Below are 16,067 nucleotides of genomic sequence, written 5' to 3' on the forward strand. Positions count from 1 at the left end.
GGAAACAAGGACAAGATCCAGCATGCTTTGGAGGTACACTCACTTAAACTGTCAGATCTGCCAGGGAAGAATCATAAAAATCAGATGCTGATTTTTTTGATGAAGGAATAACATCAAACTGTCTTATTCCTGTGCTTTGTTTGATTAGTCAATCCACCACCTGAAGCATCTGCGTCGTGGTCGTCGACGGTCCTCTGCTCTGGTGGCTCACAGTGAGCTGCTGCCCTCCCAGCTTGGCACACAGGACGCACACACTCACCGCCACATCGCACACCATGCCAACGCCCTGTGTCACTTCCATATCTCGGCCAGTATTAACCCCAACACAGGTAGAGTGTCTTTGGTTGGACTGACTCACAAGCTTTCTATATTTCTTTACAGTTGAATTTGCTAAATTTTATTTCATTGAATTGCTTGCAAACTGTGTCTGCAAGACACAGAGGCTGGGTAAAAGCTTTTACATTGTTATTGTGTCCTTGTTAAAAAAAAAAAAACGAGTTAGTGAATAAATTATTAACTATTGCAATGACAGAATTTGTTATGGATAAGACATGAGTTATGCAACGGAGTGATACAGCAGAAATGTCTGGTGACTGGAAACAAATGAATCACATCATCGAGCATGACATTTAATGCAGCTGTGAGCTTACTCTAAGCTTGAGTAATATATTATTTAACCTTTTCCGCAGTTCTTTTATCCATATGTCCCTTTCTCTGTCTTTTCCTTTTCAGATATCCCATCAATTCTTGCGGATTCTGCAGTGTTCAACCCAGACGATGGCTCTGGTGGTGGAGGCTTTGTGGTCCACTGGCTCAACAACAAGGACCTCAGTTTCACTTCCTCCATGGACCTCTTCATGCTGCAGCTCCGTAAGTTCTCTGAACAGCAGCTGGACCAGACTACTGAGGACCCCCTGGACCCCGAGGGATCACAGATGAAGTTTGACTTTGGTATGACCCTCAACAGTTCAACACACATTCCTCACACCACATCAGCTTAAAAGCGGCATCTTTTTGTAACGGCGTGTTGTTTTCTGTCATTCTAGACCTGGACGAGATGTCTGACAAAGCGTCTTCAGAGCAGGGGGAAGATGGGGAGCCAGGGGAGCAGGGAAGCACCAAGGCATCCTCCCCTGGATCCAGCTCCAGCATGCCTCTGCCCTCCATGCTGCTGGAGAGGAAGATGGAGACCCTGATCACAGAGTGGAACAAGAGCCCTGACATGCTGTTCACAATCCACCCTGCTGATGGATCCTTCCTGGTGTGGCACGTGAAGTACCTGGACGAATTCAACCAGGGTATCTTTAGACAGGTCCAGGTGAGGAGAACATTAAGAACATTAAGAATTGATCCTGCTCATATTTTCCCCAAGCAATTGAGCAATAGTTTTCCAAACTTTTAATGTTACAGTCAGATAGTGAAACATTTTCTCACGCAGGCACTCACACACACACACACACACAATAGCAGCTGGGTGGCTGTGGTTAAACTTTGGGGGAGTGATGAGTCACTTTACATTTGACAGTGTTATGTAAGATTGCTCGTATTTTATTCTGTCGGAGGAGGCGCACTCCTCTGTGCATGTGGGCTTTTCAGTCTCTGTCGTGTCATGGTTCATGAAACTACTTTGACTAAAGTTGGGATCTTTTCTTTTCTGAGTTTTTGTTGGGAATTTTAATGTGTGTGTGTGTTGTAATAAGATATGACTCTTTAAACTTTATTCAAAAGTAATCACACACATATAAAAACGTTCTTGTGTGCAAATTGTCAAGTCCTTTAAAATGTTATTGCAATTACAGAATCTGATCTAATCCCTAATCTATGATATTGTGTTTATAATTTTAAATTATTGATCAGATATAGTTTAACAGAGGTTTGTGATTTCTCAAAATGACGTAACACAATTAGCATGTTTAAACAACAGACACACTCAGTCCACTCATGGTTGTACTGTCACTTATGTTTCAGTTAGTATTGTTCAGCACATCAGCCAGGCAGAACTCCAATGTAATTTCCCATATAATCACAGAATGATGACTACTGACAGCTGTTATGACCTGTGGCCATTCCAATGTGTCATTTAAACCAGTGAAGGTGTTGACTGGCACCGGTTAAAAGTAGTTCACTTGATGTTTTAGAAGAAGACAAGATAAAAGATCCTTTAGGAGTCTGACTTTAGTGGATTAATCTATTTTTCCAGCCTCAGTCTGAAATTAGAGTCACTCTCTGGTGCACCCAAATTCAAATTTTCATGTTCACATAGTGTAATTTTCACCTTGATATGCAGCTAGATGCTCACACTGCACCCGGCTGTCTTAGAGGACGGCAGCTCTGCAGCACAAGCAGGCGTGAGAAGAACAAAACACATTACAACAGCGCTGCTACTTGTCGCTGATGCTGATCCTTTAAAATATGCTCGGATTGGCCCAGATAAGATCTGCTGCGGGGAACTTAACAAAAAAAGTTCACGCAGCGTTTCACATGTCTTTACTCCGATGTGATGACTTTACATTTATTGCAGTTATACAGAACCATGTTTGATTCCCATACCTGAAGATCTGTGATTTTATTACCAGATTACAATAAAAGAACAACGTTTTTGCAATGTGAACTGAGAACTTGAAGTGTTCTGTAAACTATTAATGTGCATAATCCAATGTAGAAAGTGGAGGTGTGCGCATGAATTATGTATTAATATAATAAAAAAAAGATAATGGCATTTAGCATTTTCTTCATTGTTGTTCTAACTGATGAACTATAAAGCACATTGAATACATTGCTAATTAGGTCTCTACAGAGCTGAGGGACCACAGAGGATATTTACCTGTGATAATGTTTTTTAAATTTTTAATTCCCACTCCAGGTGTCCTTCTCCTCCCGTATTCCTGTTGCTTTTCCTACCGGCGATGCCAACTCTTTGAGTAAGAACATCCTGATGTACGCCTGCACTTTGACCGAGACTGAGAGTTCGAGCTCAGGGGAGCAGGGGAGGATGGCCGCACGTGTGTCCCACTCTGCTTCGCTCTCAGTAGGCCTGGGTTCACCCGCCCTAGTATCATCTCCCAGCCCTCACCCTGGCATCACTCCTGCTGTCATGATGGTCTCCAAGCATGTAGATGGATCTCTAAACCAGGTAAAAGATTGTTAGGAAGAGTCGTTTATGCATGCTTTCATTAATAGACAGATAGATAGATAGATAGATAGATAGATAGATAGATAGATAGATACTTTATTGATCCCGAGGGAAATTCAAATAATAGGAAATAATAGCCACTGCTGAAGGTGTTCCTTCTACCATCTCAAAAGAATCACACCAACACCTTGATATATTTTCCTTCCTAAATAACTAAATTCAATTATATTTTAATTTCTTGGTGCAAATCAACTTTTTAAGTCCTCGCTGTTATTTTGTCCCGTCTCTCTGCAGTGGGCGGTGACATTTGCTGAGCGTTCTGCCTTCTCCAATGTACTGACCGTGTCTCACAAGTTCCGGTACTGTGGCCACCGCTTCCATCTGAACGACCAAGCCTGTCACACAGTGCTGCCTCTGCTGCTAACATCCTCTCACCATAATGCCCTGCTCACCCCGCCCTCAGCCCCAGGCAGCCTGGAAGGAGAGCAGCCTCAAACCTTTCCCCTCCCAAAAGGTCTACCAAGGTATGAAACACAGGAACAGTGGAGGAAGGGAAGGGAGACAGTAATTACTTATAACATGATTATACAACAAAAAGACAGGGGTAAGGGCACATGGTTTGAAATGCCACAGATGCTGCTTAGTGTAACACATCGTGACACGCTTTCATAACTGATGGTCTCATTCTGCTTTGCATGAAACGTGAGTGCTAACACAACATTCCTTTTTCATTAGCAGGAAGCAGCTCCGTAATGCAGCTACAAGGACCTTCCACGATCCCAATGCTATCTACAGTGAGCTCATCTTGTGGAGGGTGGACCACATCGGGCCCCTGTCCTGCACTGGAGGGGTCTCTGAACTGGCCCGTATCAATTCTCTGCACACCTCTGCCTTCAGCAATGTTGCTTGGCTGCCGACACTCATACCCAGCTCTGTGCTTGGTAAACACATCATGCATTTTAAATATGGATGTGAATTTGAACTTTACAGTGCAGAACCATCCTTGTGATGCGTGAATAATGATCAAGAACTTTAAGGTCAAAGTGCATAATCTGACCATCTGCCATTGCTCACAGAGCCGTTTAATGATGGGTTCACTTGTCAGGACAAAACTGTACTAAATTAAAGCATGTTATATAATGTCATTGCATACCTCTGATGATGTTTGCAGTCCAGTCTTACAAACTTTTTGGTTTTGTCCATCAGGAACTTACTGTAACAGTGCCAGCGCCTGCTTCGTGGCATCAGATGGTAAAAACCTGCGTCTCTATCAAGCTGTGGTAGATGCCAGAAAGCTACTGGATGAGCTGTCAGATCCTGAAACGTCTGTGAGTGGACAAACACAATCATAACTGCACAAAAAATAAGGTTATTGCTCATTGGGGTTTGATAATCTCTGTTTAAAGACCCTGTTCCGGGTCTCCTACTGTTAGTTTATGGAGTTTTTGTCACAGTGGACCAGGCACAAAGTCTTGCCTGGGCATGCCTGGGCTTGTGGGCTGCAATATTTTGGGCCAAAAATGTGTATATAACATGAAGGATTAATTATCTGATATCATAAACCACCACATCATTCACTCATTCTGAATTACTGTTGTAGACATGATTTTCAGCAACTTGTACTTTTTCTTTGAAAAAGCTTTTATTCTCAAATGTTACAAATACACAACAACAAAACCTCTTCTACGTCATGCATACAGATATCTTTTTTTTATTTTTTATGTAGCTTCAGTTCCTTTATTGAAGCAAGTTTTTCTATCACTTGCTTCTTAACAACATCAAGCCAACATTTTCTGTAATTCAAATCAGCATTTCCGTTATTTCTTCAGCACACTGGTCATTCCAAATGCAGTACACAAAGTGGATGGTTTACCATTTTATGTGTGTGTCTGTGTTTAGAAACTAGTGGGCGAAGTGTTCAACATCGTCAGCCAGCAGTCCACTGCCAGACCTGGATGTATCATAGAGTTGGACGTCATTACAAACCAGGTTAGGAGCTCCTCTTTTCAGTTTTTCACACCCACTACAAGTCAGTGAGGTTCAGTGCCTGAAATTCTGAAAGGTTCTAATCAATATACATAGTAAGTGTTTGATGGTATCTCCATATGCATCCAGTGTGGCGCCACCACCCAGCTGCTGCACGTCTTCCAAGAGGACTTTATCCTTGGCTACAAGCCTCACAATGAACCAGAGGCATACACTCCGGCCTTCCCATGTGGTGAAGGTAAAGCACATTGTCTTTTTTTTTTACCCATTTACTTTTACAAACCTATTTGTTTTGAAAGACAGTAATGATGTGATTTCACTACATCCAGATATCCAGCCGGCCCCATTTTCTGAGAAGTTCTTCCTGGTGGTGATAGAAAAGGATCTGAACAGGAATTCTGTCTTGCAGATGTGGCATCTGCACCTAAAATCTGTGCAGGCTTGTGTTGGTAAGTGTAGAGTTCACATAACCTCATTTGCATAAATGGAAATTTTCCGGATATTTAAAGGCATGCAAGCATGAATTTTTAATGTGAAGCCTACCAGTTTATCTACATCAAAGTGCCTCCACCAAGCTAAAATATTCCTGTATCTCTGTGCCCAGATGAGCCCAGCCCGGATTTTAGCTTCCAGAGCCAGCTCATGGTTCCAAATCAGGCTGTGAATCCTGACTCGTCCCCAGAGACGTCACCGGTGAGACCCCTGCCACGGTCATCCTCCACAGCCAACCTGCAATCAGCCAGCAAACTCATCCTCAGCTCCAAGCTGGTGTACAGCAAGCGTCTAGACCTGCCCCACGGGGTGGAGGTTACCAGGGCAACCCCCTCTGCAGGTTTGGATTGGTTCACAGTTTTCACACATATGACTCATGTAATCATGTTCTTGTCAGTTTAGAAATAATATTTATATCCTCCATGTTTCTCCCTGAAGTTGATTATCTGACAATAATTTAAATTTTGAGGATATATTTGCACTTGGTTTAGAATTAGGAAATGTGCTTCTATTTGCATTGTTTTCATCTTTAAGTTAGGCCAAATAAAAACAATACAGGAAAGTAGGCACTACAAACATGTGTACATGCTCTGCTCAGTTTTCCTTCTGCCTTCTCTTCCTGTTAGGTCATCTGAGTTCCTCCTCTATCTACCCCGTGTGCCTGGCTCCATACCTGATTGTTACTACCTGCTCTGACTCTCGCGTGCGATTCTGGCGCTGTGCTGTGGAGGGTGATGAAGGTTTTAGTGAGGATGACAGAGACAACCGTGCGTACCGCTGGGAGCCATGGGTCCTGATGAATGAGGAGGAGGACAACAACAGCGCTGTTAGCGTGTCAGGCCGGCCTGTAGCCGTTTCCTGCTCCTACATCGGCAGGCTAGCTGTGGCCTTTAAAAAGCCACGACAAGGACAGGTAGGAAGTTAGATTTTGTATTCATAAGGTGTCTTAAGTGTTGTGTATCAAATCTATAGCAATTTGAGAATTTGTTTCCACTGGTGCTATGACCTTGTGATGGAATATACAATGAAAATGTAAACGCAGTGAATACGTCTGTTTCGCTCTAGAGTCTCAATCCTCCAAGAATAGATAACAATACCAAACATCTACACATGAATACATATTTATGGGAAGTGGAGAATGGTAAGGAAAGAGCTAGATGTGATAAACATAAACATTAAGCATTATATGCTTGAAAATGCAGTGCGTGAAAATTTGTATTGGCAATCACTAAGTATGAGTTTATGTTGTGTTTTTTAAAGAATTATTTTTAGTGAAGAGAGGACAGTGGATAGATTAGGAAACCAAGATGAGAGAGTGGGGGAATGATGTCCGGTTAATTACTGAGCGTTGGAGTCGAACCAAGACTAACCCGCTTCAAGGACTTTAGCCTCTGTACATAGGGCAGGCAATATCTACTGGGAGGGGGTGCACAACCATGCTCTTTGAAATAGTTATTTAATAATACAAGTTACTCATCTGAAAATATTCTAATTGTTAAATGTAAACTTTACAAGCTAGGTTATCCACCTTTGAACATGTGACCCAAACGACTCAGAGATGACCGGGTTGATAACGACTCTTTAAAGAAACTAAGTCAACGACTCAGCTAACAGCTCTCATGTGAGTCTTCCTTGATCATTAGCATGCCAATGATCCACAGAGGCTTACATTTCTAGCTCTGTGAAACATCTTCAACTAAGTTCAGTTGTCTTTGGATCAAGCTTCAAATTACAAGCCAGGCTTCTTAGAGGCTTGATAATAACTAGAACATGTGCTCAGATCTCTGAGATCAACAGCATTCTCTTAAGACAGTGAAACACACTATTTTTTCCAGGAGAGCAACACTGGTAGCACAAAGTCAACAGGAGAGCAACTTTTACCACAATACACCAAAAGCCACCCAAACCATTAAGTATTTCTGCCTACTTATTTGTCATCCCACATCATACAATGTGTAATGCAGCCATTACAGTCCTTATTAAAAACATCTCAATACTGGAAGCAGGCATCCATTTCTTGACAATCTTTATGTCGTATTTGATCTTTTTCCTCTTGATGAGGTGTTACGGTTGGAAATTTGACTCCCAGGTGTCTCTGTTCATAAAAAAAAAAAAGACATCAATTTTTGTACAAGGGATTTCAAAGTAGGAAAGTCGGCTTCAGATACCGAACTCCAGAAGTGGCCAACACCTGCTCTGAGTTCAACTCTGTGAATGTAATTCGTCTGAAACTTAACTTATTTCACTGTCCAGAGCAGCATTACAGCATAAGGACTATATGGACAGCATTATCTGATAGTTAATACATCCACTTAGAAGTGGTTTTCAGTGAAGTTGAAAACCTCCTCATCTTTTGATTTTTAATTGGAAAACCTGCCGTTTGCTCCCCAGATTGTTCTCCAGTGTCTTTGTGTTGATTTTCCTTTGCTGCATGCTCTGAGTCTTTATTTACCTCATTCATCACACCAGTTGTGTCTGCCCATCTGGCTTGTGCCTTTGTCTGATTAGAAATCGATCCATTTTGATTGCCTGTGCACATCACACTAGCTAGCATTAGATGAAAGGCCAAGCTACTGTTGCTATGCTAGTATGCAGTGTTGCCAGGTTGGTTGCAGATTCCTCCCTTTAATTAGCATATATTTATTAGTAAAACAGCAATATGATGGAAACTTTTAAATGCTTATAATAAAGTATACTGTGTACATAAATGTAACACATTTTATTTAACGTATTGGCTGCATTATCATATGATTAGAATCTACCATGGCACCAACTAAAGCTTGGCGAGCCCCTCACTGAATAACACTGTCTTAAGACCACAGACTCAAAGTAAACTTTAATGTGCCACTTTTAACCCAAATGTGTGCAGAGGTGTTCATGAAACTCAGCGATTATGAACTCCAGAGAGATTCTATTCATGACCCCTGCCAGCTGTCTCCTTTGGAGAAAAGCCAACAACGATCCTTCCTCATGCGTGTGATCATGTTTTGACTCAGAGTGTGCACAGAGAAACGGCTGTTCACAGATGGGTCCGTGGTCTTTGTGTTTGTGAGAGAGTGAGAGAGAACAGGGCAAAGAGGGGCTGAGTGAATCAATGTGCTGTGTGCAGCTATACAATGAAACAAGATTGTACCTATTTTAAATCGCAAAAAAAAAAGCATAAAATCAATATGTGGTGTCAATGCTGATATTGTGGCGGGCCGCCACAAACAAATCAATGAATGGGAAACACTGGGTTCAAAGTGCCTACAGTTTTTTTTCAGATTTGTTCTCTTGTTCTCAGCTGCAGGGCTCTGGAGAGGATTTCTCCATGCATGTCTCCATCTATGAGTGTGAGTCGACTGGTGGATCTGAGTGGGTTTTAGAGCAGACTCTCCATCTAGATGACTTTACCAGACCCACTTCAACGCTGGATCCCAGAGTCAGTGTGGACTCCAACCTCTTTGTCTACAGCAGGTCAGGAGGGCTCGCCTTGTGTGTTTGTATCATGTTCTGTCAAAGTATGAATGTGTCATTAGTGATCCTTTTCTCCTTGTCAGGTCTGACCTGTACATGACCAGAGACCACAGCTCCCCCAACATAAAGCACTACGTCCACCTAGACTGGCTGTCCAAGGAGGACGGCTCTCACATCCTCACTGTGGGAGTGGGATCCAACATTCTCATGTACGGCCGCATCTCGGGCATGGTCAATGAGCAGACGAGCAGCAAGGAGGGGGTGGCTGTCATCACCCTCCCTCTAGGGGGCAGCATCAAACAGGGCATCCGCTCACGCTGGATCCTGCTGCGGTCCGTGGACCTCCTGTCCTCTGTGGACGGCACACCATCTCTGCCGGTCTCCCTCTCCTGGGTGAGGGACGGCATCCTGGTGGTGGGCATGGACTGTGAGATGCACGTGTACGCTCAGTGGCATCAGGACAAGAAGCCTGGAGAGGGAGATGAGGGCAACCTATCATGTGGGGACATTGCTGGAGGACAAACCACAGGTTCCTCCTCAGTTTTTGAGGGGAGGGCAAGGTCCAAGAGTGTGTTTGAAGGGAATACTGCAGTGGATGAGGCCCTTCGAGCCCCGACAGGACTTCAGGAAGGGGGACTGTTTGAGGCAGCTCATTCCTTGTCCCCGACTCTTCCCCAGTACCATCCCACCCAGCTGCTGGAACTCATGGACCTGGGCAAGGTTCGCCGGGCCAAGGTGAGTCTCTACCTTATTTAGCTACTTCAAAATATGCAAATCTATAGTCAAAGAGATTTACAGGTTTATGTCCACAGCATTAAAATGCCTTTAGCGCTTTGACCCATTGCTTTTCTCTTTATCAGGCCATCCTAGCTCACCTGGTGAAGTGCATTGCTGGTGAAGTTGCAGTGGTGAGAGATGTGGAGGCAGGTGAGGGCGGTTCCAGGAGACATCTGTCCAGGACCATCAGTGTGACTGGAAGCACAGCAAAGGACACCATTGTAGCAGGCCGTGACGGAGGCAGAGACTACACAGAGATCAACTCTATCCCTCCCCTGCCCCTCTATTCTCTCATGTTGGCTGACCTGGACACCTCATATAAGGGAGCGGAGGAGGGGGGCAAGGGAGCAAAGGTGTCTGATGGTGATGGAGCCAAGAAGTCTGGAGAGGACCAGTATTCTGATCTTTTCCAGGTTGGTACAGTTAGAGAGCTGTGTCTTTGTAACTGAAGGTGTAATCCACTGACCCCGTTTACTCATTTCCTCATTTGTTAAAGGTGCCAACGGTGACCACCGATGACTTTGTGAACTTTGCCACTGACAAACCAGAGAAGAAGTCTCGAGTTATCAACCTCTCTCAGTATGGACCGACCTACTTCGGACCAGAGCATGCTCAGGTATGGCTGAAAATTTTAGAATGGGATCTAGCTTTTATAAACACATTTTCAATCTTTTAATTTAGAAACGTTATGATACAATCCAATATAGTTCTGTTTTGATTTCCCAATTGTAAAGAAGACAGTGGTTTTTGAAGAGGTAATATATAATTAATACGAGATTAATGGCGGCGTATATGGTTATAACAGCACAATAACAATGTCATATTCTTTCACAACCCCAAACTATGACGATGAGTTGACTTCTAAAATGGTAGTGAGGCTTAAAAACTGTTAATACATGTTAAAAAAAGGCTGATGTAAACAAAGAAAATCTGTTTTTAAAAGACATATATTATCCCAACAAATTTTGAGCATTGACATTTAAAGGTCACACTGTCAGTCAGAGCATCTGAACATCAGCATGATTGCATCCTTTTAAAGATTTAAGTTTCAGACTATTTTAATTACATTTTAATTACACCAAAAGTTTTACAGCACACCAATAAAAACACAACATGTCGTTTTGGTTCCTTGTTGCTCTTGTTATTTTTTTTTTACTTTTTAATTTAACCAGGTAATTAAACCATTGCGATCAAGATCTCTTTTACAAGGGTGACCTGGCCAAGAGGACAGCGGCACATGTCATAATAAATATTACATGGTTAAGAAACACTTCCCAGTCGTGATCACAGATTACAATTCAGTAACACAGGCACTGTCCAAAGGTCTCACTTTTTTTGTCTTTTAAGATCGAATGAAAGTCTTCAAGTGAAATGAGATCTGCCAGTTTCAAGTCATTTTGCAGAAAGTTCCATGCAGAGGGAGCACATACATTGGTTCCTTTTTTTTTTTTTTGCCCAGGTTTTGTCCAGTCACCTCATGCACTCCAGCCTGCCAGGACTGACCAGACTCGAGCAGATGTTCTTGGTGGCCTTGGCTGATACAGTAGCAACCACCAGTGCTGAGGTCGCCAGCTCCACTGATCAGAAGTACACAGGTCGGTATACATGCATGCTCGGATAGACTACTGTCATATCTGTGACATGTACAGTAAAATGTATTTCATTAGTTGGCCAAAAAGAATACCTCTTTGATTCTTCCAAATTTTATTTAGCTACATTCTGCCCTGTGTGAGTATTGTTTTGTATGCTCAAATCCATGTGGCCATCACCTGTGCAACCCAAGCTCTTCTGTCTGAAATAGTAACCTTGATTATTCAAGTTCTTCAAAGTGAAAGGCACGATCTGATTGAAGTGTCCTTGAGCAACTGAGACTGACCAGCGCCGTGGTCTTTATTTCTATTCTGTGCCTCCACTCTGATCAGTCAGGGGGAAGGACAAGTCAAAAGAGAAGAAGTAATGTCTTATTTTGTTGCACTCACCTTGTATTTAAATTCATGATGCACATACATACATACATACCTGTTAATAGACTTGTATAGTAATTTAGCGTTTCAGCTCGCCTCACCATCCAGCAGTCTGTTATCCTTGTTAAGAGATAGTCCTGTATTAAAGTCGACTAAAGGTTGTAGACATTAAAGCTAAGAATAATTTTTTCTTGATTGTGTGTTCCTGGATATGTATCTCCAGCCATCAAATCTTAACATAAACAGCAGTGCTTCAACTGTTCTCTTATAACTCGACATAAACAAACACTGCACTTATTCCATTATCTTTATATTTTTTTCTCCAAAATGTCCATCATATTTATTTAGTCTTTTGAAAAGGAAGACATTAGCAGGTTGTTCCAGGGCAAAGTAAGCACGGGGACGGTAAGAAGGTTCAGGGACAGAGATATGCTCTCTGTCATCATTTGCATGAACTCAAGTGATACTTGAGTTTTTAAAGGGCTTTGCTCTCTGTCAAAGGGCGGCCATATTAATAAAGTTGTCATTGGAATAACTGTGACAAAGCTGACAGCTCCCTGCTGTTGTGTTTGTGCAGGTGCTGAGGCTCTCGATGAGTGTGGATTGAGGTATCTGCTGGCCATGCGGCTTCACACCTGCCTGCTCACCTCTCTGCCCCCCCTCTACCGCATGCAGCTGCTCCATCAGGGTAAAACACACTGCACATGATAAATTGTAAATTACATTATAAAACTACCACTGTATTATCAGGCGTTGTGCTTATGAAATGTATTTCCCTGCCTTCCATCTTGGGAATGAATTCAGACATTTTGCTTTCATCATTCCCCCTCTCCCTCGATCTCTCTCCATGGCAGGTCTATCAACATGCCATTTTGCGTGGGCCTTCCATTCGGAGGCAGAAGAAGAGCTGCTGAACATGATCCCTGCCATGCAGAGAGGCGACCCGCAGTGGTCTGAGCTCAGAGCGGTGGGAGTGGGATGGTGGATACGTAACATCAACACTTTGCGGAAAATTGTTGAAAAGGTACCAGGACAAATTCAGAGAACTAAATACATTAATTACGATAACTTTTTTGATAACTAACACCCACTTATGCAGGTATGATAATGAAATGAACAATGAAACATGAGGAAATAAAACAATAGCCAGGATTAAAAACCATAAACAGAATAATTATAACAGAGAAGCAGTACAAGAAAAAATAGGAAGTAAATAAATAAGAGAAGTCAGGGACAACTAATTAGAATCGAATATCATCGAGAAGAGATACATCTTCAGCAGTGATCTAACAATGCAGAGCGACTGAGCAGATCTTATGGGGATAGGACGACTGTTTCAAAGTTTAGGAGCGTCCACCGCAAAGTCTCGATCCCCTCTGTTAGAATAAAAATGAGTGTAATTCTGTCATATTTCTTTTTCTCAGTTAGCAGCAGTTTTGTGTGAGTTGGAGACGTCACAGGGATGATTATTCTAAACCCACATACAAAGAATTACTGTAATCCAGCCTAGACGTGTTGAAGGCGTGGATAACTCTCTCAGAGTCATTTTTGACTGAGATAGGGTTTAACTTTAGCCAACAGTCTCAGCTGGAAAAATCTGTTTTTGACAGCTGAGGTGATCTGCTGGAGTGGCTTTGTAAGAAGCTCTGCACATTACAAATAACTTATATAGCTACCTTCTAGGAATATCTTACCATTTTGAATCATTTTCAACAAAACAAAGACATTTATGATATTTGAAAATGGAGAATTTAGGTTCTATGTTCCATTTAAAGCTATCAAACCTTTACTTTCTTCTGATTTTTACAGGCAGTGACGTTTTTTGTATCTGTAGTCCTGCATTCGTCTCTGTACTAACCAGCTGGAATGCATTTCCTTCAGGAATAATTAATAAAGCCTAATGAGCACTCAGTATCAAAATGAAGGGTACATTTTTACAAGCATGTATGACAATATTCAGTTCAAGTTTTGAAATGTGGATTATTGTGTTTTTGAAGTTTCCTTAATATAAACAAATAAACGGAAAGTGTGATCCTGATTTGGTAACTTGAATATTTTGTGTCATCAGATCGGTAAAGCTGCGTTCCAGAGACACAACGACCCGTTAGATGCTGCTCTGTTCTTCTTGGCCATGAAGAAGAAAGCTGTCTTGTGGGGCTTGTTCAGGTAAGGCACGCTTTCTGAACACATAATTATTTTTGAAATGATCAACTGTTAAATTTTAATTCAGTTTCACATTAAAAAAAAAAACTTTATGGGACACTGAGCTGTGTGTTATTCTCCTCTCAGGTCTCAGCATGATGAGAAGATGACTCAGTTCTTCAAGAATAACTTCAGTGAGGACCGCTGGAGGAAGGCAGCTCTGAAAAATGCTTTCTCCCTGCTGGGGAAACAACGCTTTGAACAGTCGGCCGCGTTTTTCCTGTTGGCTGGATCGCTCAAAGACGCCATAGAGGTGTGGACGTCACACACTCAACAACACTGAGAATACACAGACGTGGCTTATTACTGTTGGTTCTGTTCCAACACTCCATTTTCATTTTCTTCGCTTCTTGGCATTGGCTTGTTTTATGGAAATACAACCTACTGTAGTGTGAAGGTGAAATGAATACATCCTCAACAGTGTAACTGTGTGCAGATGAGAGGCCTGGATATTCTACAGCCTTTAAATCACATGAGAGAAGTCTAAATTACACTGATAAGATGCATAAAACGCCTGCTCAGTTTCCCTTGGCCTGTGTTTCCATACAACACAGTCATAATATGCAGATAGCCTTAAAAGGCATAGAAACATGAGCTTTATTACCTCAGCTCCACATACTGTGTTTTTTATTGTGGAAACTCCTACAATGTCCTCACATTACTGTATCTTAATTTGTATCGACTCTCACCTGTCCTCTGCTGTTCTGTGTTGTGTAGGTGTTGCTGGAGAAGATGGAGGATCTCCAGCTCGCCATGATAGTAGCCAGGCTGTATGAAGCTGACTTTGAGAACTCATCCACCTGCCAAGGCCTCCTTTACGAGAAGGTCCTCGGCTGTAACAAGGATGGAAGTGGTTACCACTGTTCGAGACTGCACCCTGACCCTTTCCTCCGCAGCATAGCTTACTGGATCATGAAGGATTACACCCAAGCCCTCGACACGCTGTTGGAGCGAATCCCCAAAGAGGATGATGAGAAACCTGGTCAGTTGTTTGCAGGAGGTTTCAGTCAGAATTACACAGCGAGATCCACTAAAGCATCTTTTACCTTGTTGTCTGTGATTAAAGACCTTTTTCCCTCTCTCTTTTTCTCCATCCTTCTGTGGTAGATATAATGGTGAAATCATGCAACCCTGTGGTATTTAGTTTCTATAACTACCTGAGGACACACCCACTGATCATCCGTCGCCACTTTGCAAATCCAGAGGGCACAGCCGCTACAGTGGGCCTCACTGCTGAGAAGAGCAGTGCAGATGAGATAAACCTTATAGAGCGCAAATTGTTTTTCACCACAGCGAATGCACATTTCAAGGTGTGTTCATGAGTAATATGGCCTCTCTCTAGTGCAATACAAATCTTCTGATGTAACACCTGTGCTACTAGAGTTGTTTTAAAGTGTGTGTAAAATGTGATGCTTCGACAGTGTGTTAAGAGTGTCTCAATCTTCTGTAGGTGGGCTGTCCTGTTCTAGCTCTTGAAGTACTCTCCAAAATTCCCAAAGTTACCAAGAAATCCAGCTCGTCACCTACCAGTAAAGCTTCATCAAAGGCAAACTTAACCTCCAGCCAACCTGTGGAAAATGGCACCCAGGGAAGTGTGGACTGGGGCTTCCCATCAGCCCCTGCCCCGGCATGGGGAGGGAATGACAGTGCAGGAGGGTTAGACTGGAGCCAGCCTTTGGTCAAGGTGGAAGATGATGGACTGAAGCTGGACTGGGAGGATGACAAAGATGAGGACTCAGAGGAGGATGATGATGATGGTGGTCTGACCATGAAGAAACCAGAGGCTGAGACCAAAGATGGAGGCACAGAGAGCGGGGGCGACAAACTGCAGAGAGAGAACTCACAGGTAGGATTAGATGGCTTAAATGGCTTCTGTAGGACACACATTAAACCCTTAAATGACAACCTGATTTCTACAGCATTGCTTTAGAGAAAACGCAACCCTATTTACATTGCAAGTCTGCATCAGTGCTGTAACAAAGACTTGCTTTCACTACACCTTTTATTACACTGAATCTGCAACATTGTATTATGTTTGTCCCATTGTGTGACCCTGT

The 16,067-nt window shown here is 42.6% G+C and overlaps 1 protein-coding gene across 5 annotated transcripts in view; it reads left to right on the forward strand.

Moving 5' to 3' along the window:
• Positions 1 to 16,067, forward strand: part of dmxl2 (Dmx-like 2) — a 44,198-nt gene that overhangs the window by 11,653 nt on the left and 16,478 nt on the right. For 3 of the 5 annotated variants that reach the window (XM_029278747.2, XM_029278749.2, XM_020641220.3), the window contains exons 8-32: positions 1 to 33; positions 149 to 329; positions 733 to 951; positions 1,047 to 1,318; positions 2,864 to 3,133; positions 3,428 to 3,657; positions 3,869 to 4,074; positions 4,340 to 4,461; positions 5,033 to 5,122; positions 5,249 to 5,357; positions 5,449 to 5,568; positions 5,724 to 5,951; positions 6,238 to 6,524; positions 8,895 to 9,067; positions 9,151 to 9,802; positions 9,928 to 10,257; positions 10,341 to 10,460; positions 11,304 to 11,439; positions 12,386 to 12,496; positions 12,663 to 12,832; positions 13,877 to 13,974; positions 14,098 to 14,263; positions 14,728 to 14,992; positions 15,118 to 15,320; positions 15,461 to 15,856. The exon at positions 1 to 33 is cut by the window's left edge and continues 148 nt beyond it. In XM_029278747.2, the coding sequence (XP_029134580.2) occupies positions 1 to 33; positions 149 to 329; positions 733 to 951; positions 1,047 to 1,318; positions 2,864 to 3,133; positions 3,428 to 3,657; positions 3,869 to 4,074; positions 4,340 to 4,461; positions 5,033 to 5,122; positions 5,249 to 5,357; positions 5,449 to 5,568; positions 5,724 to 5,951; positions 6,238 to 6,524; positions 8,895 to 9,067; positions 9,151 to 9,802; positions 9,928 to 10,257; positions 10,341 to 10,460; positions 11,304 to 11,439; positions 12,386 to 12,496; positions 12,663 to 12,832; positions 13,877 to 13,974; positions 14,098 to 14,263; positions 14,728 to 14,992; positions 15,118 to 15,320; positions 15,461 to 15,856 (5,187 nt within the window). The remainder of the gene's footprint in view (positions 34 to 148; positions 330 to 732; positions 952 to 1,046; positions 1,319 to 2,863; positions 3,134 to 3,427; positions 3,658 to 3,868; positions 4,075 to 4,339; positions 4,462 to 5,032; positions 5,123 to 5,248; positions 5,358 to 5,448; positions 5,569 to 5,723; positions 5,952 to 6,237; positions 6,525 to 8,894; positions 9,068 to 9,150; positions 9,803 to 9,927; positions 10,258 to 10,340; positions 10,461 to 11,303; positions 11,440 to 12,385; positions 12,497 to 12,662; positions 12,833 to 13,876; positions 13,975 to 14,097; positions 14,264 to 14,727; positions 14,993 to 15,117; positions 15,321 to 15,460; positions 15,857 to 16,067) is intronic. The other 2 variants (XM_029278748.2, XM_020641221.2) reach the window with 1 other exon arrangement.

Source organism: Labrus bergylta, chromosome 3 (genome assembly GCF_963930695.1).
Source record: "Labrus bergylta chromosome 3, fLabBer1.1, whole genome shotgun sequence".
In the NCBI taxonomy this organism is placed as follows: domain Eukaryota; kingdom Metazoa; phylum Chordata; class Actinopteri; order Labriformes; family Labridae; genus Labrus; species Labrus bergylta.